The sequence below is a fragment of the Carex rostrata genome, chromosome 22 (genome assembly GCF_964058835.1).
Source record: "Carex rostrata chromosome 22, lpCarRost1.2, whole genome shotgun sequence".
Taxonomy (NCBI): Eukaryota; Viridiplantae; Streptophyta; class Magnoliopsida; order Poales; family Cyperaceae; genus Carex; species Carex rostrata.
This window is the reverse complement of record NC_135939.1, coordinates 4,102,086-4,114,314: the sequence shown is the minus strand read 5'-3', so window position 1 is coordinate 4,114,314 and position 12,229 is coordinate 4,102,086. Positions and strand designations below refer to the sequence as shown.

General features: G+C 37.7%; 1 protein-coding gene across 1 annotated transcript; it reads left to right on the top strand.

Annotated features, from left to right (window-relative positions):
• LOC144573789 (dentin sialophosphoprotein-like protein) lies at nucleotides 1-4,927 on the top strand. The gene is made up of 4 exons (XM_078323536.1): nucleotides 1-517; nucleotides 803-1,098; nucleotides 1,213-3,281; nucleotides 3,372-4,927. Exons 2-4 carry the CDS (start codon nucleotides 871-873, stop codon nucleotides 4,615-4,617), a joined length of 3,543 nt encoding a protein of 1,180 aa, XP_078179662.1. The 5' UTR covers nucleotides 1-517; nucleotides 803-870; the 3' UTR covers nucleotides 4,618-4,927.
• Nucleotides 4,928-12,229: the final 7,302 nt, after the last annotated feature.

Genomic DNA, 12,229 nt, shown 5'->3' with positions numbered 1-12,229 from the left:
GCCTAATAACCTCGGAGCACCTTCCTACCCCAATCGTCTTCGTCTCTTTCCCAATCGACTTTTCTCTCTCTCCGATCGAGTCAGCGCTGGCGCATACAGCGAAGGTTTGGAGCTCTTTCCCCTAGTCGAAGCACAATATCTCTTCCTTTTCACACCCCTCTTCTTCTTCTCCTCCTCTCTGATTGCAATATTTCAGCCAAATAATCCAATCACGAACAGCTTGCTCCATTGGTGATGATTTTGCACGGCCTAGAAGGACGAGTTTCGATTCCTCTCTTGGTGGATGTGGTCTTGTGGTAGTTTCGAGGCCAGAAGGATTGCAGATCTGATTGAGCAGCGGTCAGAAGGTTCGGGAGGTTTCAGGTTTTCCAGATTTGCGGCTTGGGATTGAATTTTCCAGGAGACAGGACACTGAAAAGGAGAGGCGTGTTTAGTTTTGCGTCCTCCGCCTCTCTGTTTTTCTCTTGTGCTCTCGATTGCGAGAAGTTTACTCTCCTTTTGAAATTTGAAGAAAAAGGTGCGATAGAAGTAGTTGATACTGAATCGAGCTCTTATTTTGTGCCAACATTAAGCGCTTTCTGGTGCCAGGATTATTCTTGTTCCTGAATTTTCGGGAATATTTTTCATTTCTTCCTCTGGAGGAAAACAAGAGAGATCTCAAGTAGAGATTCTTAATGGGGAAAGGAAAAAAATTGTACAGCTAGTTGCTAAAAGCAAAAGTAGATCTGTTAGAAGTACAAGATCACAGAGATTTCAGGACATGGTACCAAATCGTTAAATTCACATGTTACATCTGTTGCAGATTGATCGGTCATCGTCTTCCTGTAGGGAAGGAAAATCAACAGCTGACGAGAAAGGTGCTTTGGAAATATGTTGAGCAGTAGTAACATTGGCTTGGAGCTGCCTAGAGACATAGACCCTTGTGTTAACTGGAAGACGACTAAGGGCAAAAAGAGGGCTGTCAGACGGGCCCGGAGCTCTGTTGCCGGAGAAAGCAACAGACAAAAGGCTGCCACAACAAGCTCAAACGGCAGCGAGAATGCCTCAGATGAAGAATTTAAGGAAGCAGATCAAGTTCTGGCTTCAGAATCCGAAAAGGTGTTTATTTACCATCTTGGTATTTGATGCCACATTTATAAGGTTGCCCTTGTCTATATCTAATGTTGAACAAATTTATCTAACTGTTAGATCATTTCTATTTTCTATTTACAGTTAGGTGTGAAAATTCTGACTAGGCGCTTTAGTGACACGTTCCAGAATGTCCCAATCAAGAAAAGGATGCGAGTGCTGAATGGCTCTCCTGCACCGCTCCCTCTCGACTCCAGCCAGGCATCGACTCTGGAGGCTGGCTCGGCTTCCTTTGTGGAAGGCTCACTTGACAACCATGTTGATTTCTCTGGAATTTCAATTCTTGCTGAAGCTGCCTGCAAAAGTGACTTGCCAGACGAGGACACCAACTTCCCAGTTTCTGAAGTTCAGTCACCTAAAGGAGAAAATGGTGTGGTTATGTCTCAAAAAGCTTCTGAAGTGCAGTCTCCTGGTGGCACAGCCATGTCTTTGGAGGGTTCTTCTTCTCACATTGAGACTGCGAAGGAAGTATTAAATGATGGATCAGACAAGTCATCTAAGCAGATCAAGTTTCATTGGGATCTTAACACTGTGATGGATGATTGGGACCAACAAGAAGATGGCAATGGTGAAGATGATGAGCAGAAGACCGCTTCTGTGGCTTGTAATACTGAAGTGTGCAACAACCAGAAGGAAGAACCTGAGAAGATGACCAGGAATGAAAATCATGAGAGTACTATTAGGAATAATGGAGATGTGCTAGATATTGTCGCACCAAAGGAAAGTTGTGAGTTGCTTGGGACTGAATTGAGGAAAGAAGGCAACATTGTTATTGAAGTCAGTCCCAAGGATTCTATTGTGGAATCTATCACGCCCTGCCCAGTCCCGATGATTCCTCCATTTGGTCCTAGTTCAGCCAAGGAGGAAGTCAAGAGCAACAATGGACCGTACTCAAACCAATTGTCTGCTTCTGAAAATGAACAGTTGTCCATGGAGCTGACCACTGGACCTGAACTGATCTCGGAAGAATGCACCAAGGAACCAGTTGAAATAAAAGAAGAGGTTAACATGTCTGGATCTATCACTGAGAAGCCACTTGAAGTCAATCCTCAATTGGATATGACTACTGGGCCTGAACTGATCTCGGAAGAATGCACCAAGGAACCAGTTGAAATAAAAGAAGATATTAAAATGCCTCAATCTATTACTGACAAGCCACTTGAAGTCAATCCTCAATTGGAGCTGAGCACTGGACCTGAACCGATCTCGGAAGAATGCACCAAGGAACCTGTTACCAGTGCTCCTTATTCTGAGCCTAAGGATTCTGTGATGGGTAATGATCAGGCAGGAAATGATGCTATGATGGGGGGCAATAAAGTGGAACGTGATTCCATGACTGGAGATGACAAATTGGAGAACAGTGCCCGGCAAAGCGACTGCAATCAACTTGCTGAGGAGAAGAACCTTGCAAATCCGTCACATATTGAAACTGGCCTGATGCCGATAATCAGTAATGATGGAGGTCATAACACAGTTGACACAGAGAAGGTAGAGAAAGTTGATTTGTCTGTTAGTGATAAAATGGGTGTCGAAGTGGATAGACACGGGAGTTCTGTTGAGTTGCCCAATGACGGTGATCATTCACACTTGTATCCACCCAAGAAGGATCTTGAAGAAGATGACTATCAATATGAGGATGGAGAACTGAGAGAACCAGCTATGCCCTACTGGGGGATTGATGGTTATAATGATACAGAGACTGAACGTGGGCACTGTGAAGCTGATGAACGAGGTAATTATCCCATGGAGCCATTGCCTGATGCTCCAGTCATGGGCTCTGCCACTCTTGATGCTCCTCAAGGAGAAGAGAAACTGTTGGTGGCTGATACATCTGTGCAAATTGATGATTGTATGGGCACTAACATGATTGCGAAAATGGATTTGGAATCTGAAGATCAGACTGAGCGGTTGGAAAATGACCAGGCAAACAATTTAGGTGAGAATAGCACTGCAGAGTACATGCATAATTCTAGAGAGAAGTCAACAGGATGGGATAAGCAACCAGAAAGTTCGAGCAAAAATAGTGGATCTCCTTTGAAGCAGGAAAGTAGGCCAGACTCATCATCTAGGAGAGAGATATCGTTAGGCATCGACACACTCAGATCTACTGATGACCCGCTTAGGAATGATAACTCTTTTGTCAGATCAAGAAGGTATATTTTCTGAATTTCACATTTTTATAGTTGGTTTGACTTTTAATTATAAGATCTTGTGTTGACCCTGGTCAATTATATTTTCTTTAGGTCCAGAGAAGACGACTCGGATGCACGACCTGACCGGAATCCTCGAGCTCCTAGGATGCGTGGCAGGGGCGGGCCCTCCCGGCAGTCTAATACTAGCCGAAGAGATGAACATTGGGTTGAAACCCGGATCAATACAGGTCGCACCCATCATAGGACAACAGAGTTTGGTGCTCCATCGTATGCTCCATCTAATTCAGGAAATGCAACTGCTGCTTCTATTGCAAAGGTCAAGAGCAATGGCTTCATGGTGGCCCCGGATGGCACTTTGGTGAAGACTGGTGCGTCAGGTAGCTCCAGGAAATGTCAGAATAACTCACCCTTCTATCATGGAACCCCTACAGAGAGAGATCACCGGGGATTCCGTTCATCTAGAGAGAGGGTGATAAGCCCTGACAGGTTTGGTGGCATTCGAGGTGGTCGACCCGGCAGGTGCGCCGCAGAGCCAGTAAGGGAGCCATATCATAGACCTGTCATAGAAATCAGCCCAGGCCCAAGAAGGCAAAGGAGTTTCTCCCCACATAGGGGCCACATACGACACATATCTCCACCTCACATTGGATCTCCTTCTAGGTCAAGAACCAGATCCCCTAATGCATGGGTCTCGCCAACTGCAGGAGGTCGCTGTCTTGCAGATCACGAGCCAAGGCACGAGAGAGGGAGGTCGCCACTTCACAGAATGGGACCTGATTATGGTGATCGGCCTGGAGCACTGAACCTGGTGCACAGGAACCACCACCACTTCCCATCCCATGGTCCAAGGTGTGTTAATGACAGGAGATGCACCTCACCTGTTAACTTAATGAGGAGAAGCCCACCACGAGACGTGAGGTTTCATCCATTGGACTCGCCGCCGCCACTACATCGGCAGAGGGATGAGTTCTACCACCATCCAGTGCATTCCGGGCAAAGATGCAATGTGTTTGACCATAGGAGGGGGTTTGAAGAAGATCAATATGAAATGGTCCGTGCTGAGAGGCTTTTTGAGAGGAGTGTGAATGGAGAGGGTTTCAGGCCTCGTTATTCAAGTCAGAAGTCATTTGAGGCTCATAGGAGGAGTAGCCCGAGGGGGAGGCTTAACCGCAGTTTAGGTGGGGATGTGAATCACAGAGGCAAGGACAGAGACAGCTTCAAGTTTGGAAGAGGTGGGGGGAGGCGTAATAATGGAAAATATGAGAAACGTGAGATGCGAGATCGCAGTGGTGGTGGTGGTGATGATGATGCAGCTGAGAGAAGAAGACTATCCTGAATTGAGGCTACTTGGGTTAAAACCCAACACCTCTATTTTCAAAGGAAAACCTTAATAACATATGCAGTCTTTTAGTTTTCTAGGATGTTGTATATATTTTATATTGGCAGTAGGGTTTTGAAAATTTCCGTCTTTTCAACATGTTTTACAGTTTTTATTTTCAGATCATCTGTTGATCTATTTTAAATTAATTTCTGTTTTCTTGACCCATTGATCCGTGGGTTATTTTGTCTGCCTTTGATGTCATTGGGAAGTAAAAAAAAAGGTATGAATCAGTGAATGAATTTTAATTTGTGTTTTTGAAGTTTGATTTCAGTCTAATTTTATATGGGATAGAAAACATACAGATGTTATCTTATTGGAAGGAAAGCTTATTTTTGCAGCAAATTGTGTTGTTCCCAAATTGCAAGTATCAATACTAATAGAGAATTAAAAAAAGGTTACTCTTCTGTGTACTTGAAATTTTTGGGTGTAATTATACGCAGTCTGGAAAAAGAAAAGCTTCTGCGATAATTGTTATGGGGCTGTTCGGCAAGATTAAATATTAATCTGCGTTAAGAAGTGACTGTCGATAAGCTAAAGGAAGAGGCGGTAGAGGATTAAGATCCGGGCAAAAGTAAGATCCGGGCAAAAGAAAGTTCAAAGAGGTGGTTTTATTCCGCACCAAGAAATTAGTGTACGGTAGGATTAAGCGACTAAAGAAGTTATCTTTTAATCTTAAGATTAAGGATTAAATGACCAAGAAAGTTATCTTTTAATCTAAGCTTGGGGCTTAAGGAGACTTACTGAAAAGCACCTATGTTTTCAGAAAGTGCGCACCTACTATAACGTCACATGGACTGTTTAGATTATCTTGCTACTTGCTAGATGTTATTTGCTTGACGCAGTTGCCTTCCCATGCTTCCTTTGGTCAAAATAATTTGTATATTTTCTTCCGTATTATACTATGGGATTGAAATTTCAGTCCCTATCATTCACATGTGAAAGTATATTTTTTAACATGGCATGTCAACTTGATATCGGAGGATACAATTACTAAACAACAAATCCTGAATCAGAATTCCGGAACTTTAAATTAAAATACTGCTATAGACCTATAGCTAAGTTATCTACAATAAACTTGATGTTCAAAGCGCGTCACAATTTCTTCTTTTTATTAAATAATCCAATTCGCTTCAATTGACCTAAGTTGTGCATTTAAACCAGAACTAAACCAGCAAGGACTGAGCTCACATTTACTCTCCTTGAGCTGAGCCAGACTAATAAAAGACGTTTTCTGGTAAAATTGTCTCAGAGCATTCATGAGACAAACTTTTCAATTTACCAGCACAGATATCAACACAATAATTTAGATGAACTGCTAGAAGCAAAACAAAGCCTGACTAGATGAACTGCTAGAAGCAAAACAAAGCCTGACTTTCTGTAAAACCAAATATCATTAAATGGAGAGAAAAATGTCTCCAGAATTTTCAGTTGCTATAATTGGAAACAAGATATTTCAAATCAGATGTACCTACAAATTATGCTCTTAATTTGAAAAATAACTAGTAAAAAAAAAAAACCAAAACGAGAAAGAGTTTCGGAATTCTCGCTGAACACTTGATCAGAATGAATTCATATCATTTAAGGTAACTCAAATTTTTGAATTTGAATCCAAACCGTTACAGATTGGCACAAATCACAAAACTGTCTGCTTCGGTCAGACTTGAATTCTTCAGCTGGTCGGTCGGTCCAGTTTTCTGCAAATGCAAAATTTATGTTAATACGGCATTGAAGAAGAACCAAATTGAGAGGCATAAAATCCCACAACAAAATCACAGGTGAAACATAGTTATTTGGCGAGAGTTCAGTCGGGGAAACTGAAAAGTCAATTTCACCCCGCCTTACACTTAAGTAAAACAAATTACCAGCTTCTTATAGAATATAACCCAATATTTTTTTTCTTTACAAATAAAAAAAACCATGTTTTTCGTATAATTACCTACAAATATTGTTGTGAAATTCAAAAGATAACCAAGGTCAAAACAAATTAAATAACCCCCTATACTTCTTCCTGATCTGTTGACACGCTAGTCATCTTGCACCTAATACCAGTTCTGGTGTACTTTGCGGGATTGAAATTCAAACAGTTGATGCATGTTAACTGACGATCTGATTCAAGATATTTCTTATAGCCTTCAATTGTTATTCAATCAAGTCCAACTGAGCATTCAGTTTTGTGCAACAAATTTCACGTAAGCCTCATTCGACCAACAGCAACCAGAGCCCCAAACAAAAGATGAGCAAAAGCACCCATTTCAACCCAGCAGTGCAATTGAACAGCAATACTGCAAAAAGGAAAAAAGAAAAAAATAGCATATTAAGTAGCTTGATTTCAGTAAAGTACCCCTTGCATTGATGTATACATGTGTTATCCAGATCTCAAAATTTTACCAGTATCTACCACAAGCATTAGTACAAATTTTTTACCAGATATATATCGGTTGAATACCAATTCTTGGTATTCGAAGAATGCAAATCTTGTAATGTACCTGAACAACATTCTTCGATAACTTCATTTGTGCAGATGAAGATTGGAATTGTCAATAGTGAACATGAAATTACTGTTTTCAATTTACTTCACATATAGACGGTACATTATATTTTGGTTAATTCGATTTGGTTTCCTTATTTTTTTCACTTGAATCGATTGAGTTCATACTCGTATCTTTCTATCGATCAACTTCATAAATATATACAGATCAGACTCGATAAACTTCATTCCATGCCATGACCATCTTTAATTTCCATTAAAGGAAAGTTGATACCAGTACCTGATTTCAATGAGTGAGCTACCTTTTACCTGTCTTGAATAATGAACTATTTCATAATTAATTTCTTCAGTTATAACTTATAAATAAAGGAAATTCATTTTCTTATCTGGGCACATATTTAGGTACAAGCAATTGAGAAATCCAACTGTTGATTTGCCATTCGACCCCCATGTGTTCATTGGGTCCGGTTTTGTCGGTTTTGAACCGAACCGAAATAGTTTGGACCAAAAGGTTCGGTTTTTTCAGTTTAATGATTCGGTTCGGTTTGCTTTATAAACTGAATAAATAACTTCGGTTTGATTCGGTTTCAAAATTTTCAAAACCAAAATAACTGAACTGACTGAATTTTTATATATTATGAATTTGGTCCGTGCTGCCTCGGTTTATTTCTTAATACCCGAGATATTTCTTAATCAATTACTTTAAATACTTCGGTTTATTTCTTAATATCCCGGTATATTTCTTAATACCCAGTTTATTTCTTAATATTCTTCAGTTTATTGCAAACCAATTGCTTTAAATAAAAAAATAATATATTTTGATTTGAACCGAACAAATCAAAATAAAACTTTGGTTCGGCTTGGTTCTATTTTTGAAACCGAATTATAATTTTGGTTTACCTAGTTCGATTCATCTGAACCGAACCAATGAATGCAGATGAACCGAACCAATGAATGGAAGCAGATCACCTGCCCCCCGGGGTGCAGGAAAATCCTGCCCCCTCAGTCACTGCGGGGTGGAGCCGGATTTAGGGTTTAGAGGTTTAGAATTTAGGATTTAGGGTTTAGGGGGTCCATCAACAGTGACTCTCGGAGCAGACGATTCAATCCCCCAATGAACACCCATGAGTAAGAAAACTTACCCTACTCACTCCCTCTTGAGCCGATGGAGTCGCACTGCACCATTGAGGCTGGATTTAGACGAAGTACCAATTGGTTGAAATAATATCACTTGGCAAGAGAATCTGAAAGGGAAATTCTTGTGTGGTTTCTTCTCCAGACAGGCATAGAGAACGCATAGACCCAATGACCGACGGTCGGTTAGGAACTGAATACTAAAGAATGTTGAATTAACGGGTCCGTCATAATTAAACCCGTTAACTCATGTTTATTCGTTAATCCGACAGCTGACATGTTCATCAAAATTTCCCTGTGATGAAGTGATGAACATTGACATCGATCTCCGAAATTTTTAAATATACCCTCAATAAAAAAACAAAAGAGCACTGTTTCTGAAAAATTCCATATTTACCTGAAACGCAATGATAAATGACAGCTCTATTTTTTAGGGTTACCATTTGTCGTTGCACTTCACAACAACTAAACATTACAACGAATATTGTACAAATAACGACCCCATTCCTGACGGATGTTATTTGTCGTTGCGGCCCGGATAAATATAGAATTATTCAAATTCAGTGGTCTTTTGGTTTATATTTTTTTTGCAGGAGTACATTTACAAATTTCGGCATCAATCCTCTGCATTAGCGCACCGTTCGAGTTTAGATCTGACCAGTTCATTTCATACTAGCACGAATCCTAAAGAAATCTCATGCTTTACAAACATTGGCGGATTGGCCCAGATTTTAATCGAACGTTCTATAAATAAGCTCAAACGGTGCGTTATTCCAAATCCAACCTTTCATTTTTTTCCAAATGCATGAATTTTAATAGAAGGTGTTTTCTATGCACAAATTTAAAAACAAATGAAAAGTTGGATTTGAAATAACAGAAACCCTGTAATTCCTTTGGATGATTGGATGGCAGCAGATTTATTTCCGTAACATAAAGTGCAGAACTAGGTCTAGTGTTGCAAAAAACGTTTGTTTAGACCGATTAATCGGCTGATTAGTCAGTGGTGGTGGTGGTGATCAAACTGTCACGAATTTTCCCGACTAATCATTTAATTATTCTCAATCATTTCTGATTATTCTTAATTAATTGTTTAACAGTACTCTATCTGTATGACGAGCGCATACCGTTATTACAACACTAGATCTAGCAACACAACTGAGATGCTCATCAAACCAATAATGACTATGATAATAATAAATAATAAAAAAATAATAGTACAGTCGAGTAATGAGATTTCGGTTCCTACAGGGCTCCAGGGCAACATGTCCCTTTCGGAAAACAAACCATCAAAAAAGGGAAATGAGAATGAAAGTTTCATTACGACTCGTACAAAAATAAAGAGAGTTCCATCACGGCACGGCTTCTGCCAATGTATTGCCACCTGTTTTAGTTCCTTTTTCCTGTAAAATGATAGCGATTACTACTACCTAAAGATCTATCCAAATCCTCTTTATCTTTTTACAACCACCATTTGCTATTTTGCCATGTACTATGTTGCCATCACCAACTAACTCCTCGTTATCCTTTTCGCATTAGCAACTAATCGGGTAGAGATTTTAACAGAGCAGTTTTCGCTTCATACAGCGCACGAACCCTTTGCGCCACTGTTTCAACGTCTGTGCGCTGTATGAAGCCAAAACTGCTCTGTTAAAATCTTTACTCATCTAATCCGAGTTGTAGAAAAGAATATTGTAACGTGCAAATAAAAGATTACAGAGAGGAAGTTATGAGGCGAAAATCCTCTGCCAATTGTGACGACCAAATGCCACCCCCAACCGTACACAAATGCTATTTGAATATTTTTTTTTTAATACGAAGTTATTCCAACATGTCATGTACAATTTGAATTCTGCATGCTCATTAGTTATCCACGAATTTCGCCGTGCTCTATGATTGGTCTATGATTTCAAAATGATTAGAACAACCACCATTTTTGAGTCAGGCTAGTATAATATCGATGTCACATAACACTAACTTCAAAATTTATTGAATAGACTGCAAACGACTAATTCAAACCGTTCAAACTAATTTACTTTATGAGTGATGTGTTTACATTCTTTTTTTTTTAATATTTTTGAGTTATTTTAGTATTAAATCAAGCGGTAAAAATGTTGAAAAATGAATGTATTAAAATTAATTTAAAAACTTGCACATTTGATTGCTTGACTTGATATCAAATAAATTCAAAAGGTTATAAATTTTACATGTAAACGCACAACTAATGAAGTAGATCGGTTGGAACAGTTTGAATTCACCGTTTGAAGTCAATTTGATAGGTTGGTGTTATATAGACCGAAATGACTCGCGATTTTTTGATTTTTTACGATCAATTTCGTAAGATACAACTGAACAATATAATTTTAATTTTGATTTGATTCGCTGTCTTGATAAAAGTTTTGGTGTTGGTTGACGGGTTTAATTTTTTCTTTGTTTGTAGCGAATATTTTCTTAATGGATTGGTACGTAACATTAAAAACACCGAGGATGAGATGGATTAGATAGCGTGCAAAATTTTAAATTAGCCTAATAGCAAACACAGTCAAACCGTTTGAAATTTATACTTTTTGATAAAGATTGTTTAGTTTCAAACTCTTAAATAACTTTTTAATTTTTTTTTTCTTTTAGAATTCGGTACATCTAATTCTTTTTTTTTTTTTAACTTGTGTAATTCGTGTCAATGTACTAAATTCACTGTTTTAATAACATTTTTAGTTATTATATTAATCATTAAGAGGAGGGATACTTAAAACATTTTCAAGTTACAACATCTTACAACAATTTAGTTTTGTGGTTTTTAAAGACCAAATAAAAACATGATCTCTATATTAAAATACGCTTAAATATCAAATTTTACATTTTTTTTAATTTGTTTACTATTTTACAAAACTGTTGTTTTTAAAAAACTGTATTTTACAAAACTGTTATTTTTAGATAATTCTAGACCACTGAAAAATAGCAGTTTTGTAAAATACTAAATAAATAATAATAATTTTTTTAAAAAAAAATGTAAAATTGAATCCCAAGCACATTTTAATATAGATATCATGTTGAACAATTTGAATCGACTGTTTGGACTTTGAAAATTACAAAATCGAATTGTTGTAAAATGTTGTAAGTGGATTCCTCCTCCAATCATTAATTATATAGCTGAAAATTATTCATTTTTTTACCCATAATTGTTCAACAGTGTATATTTAATTTTAGTATAGATAATTAATTAAGTTATTATATGATAATCTACTGAAATTTTATTGTTTTATATTTATTTAGAATGCATTATTTTGTATAACACTGATCTCGATTTTATTTTTCAATACATATTTTTATTCCGGAGCAAATTTTGAAAAATAGTCCTAGTAGTCTTAGAATAATGTTATTCTACTATTATGCCAATAGGCAGCAACAACATTCTTTTAGTTTTAGAAAGAAATTTTTAATTTAGCAAAAAAAAATATATATATATATATAATTAATCAACGTGTGTTACCCAGAATTGATCCAATTTTTTTTGTGTGTGTTTTTTTCTTTAACAATTAAGAAAGTGAATATGCGCAATTAACTCTTTATTGCGTGAAAGGCTATATAAAGAAAAAAAAAATGAACACGTCTCATTGTTTATTGATTCTCCTATTTTCTCTCATCTCATCTCTCTACTAATTCCAATTCAAAATAAGTTATTTTTTTCCCCTAGAATATGAACAAAGATTAACAAACAATAATAAAAAAAATAAAAAATGCACTTTATTAAATAATTTAAAAAAAAGGCAAATCAAATTGATGATATTAATCGTGATATGGCATTATTAAAAAAAATAATCAGCTGTGTTTGGATAAAGCTGGAAAATCGTGCAATTATAATTGTATAGAGATAAAAAAACAGAGGATCAGAATCCGAAATCATGCGCCTTCGTACCGTCCCGTCCGCTCCACCGATTCTCTCCGAGT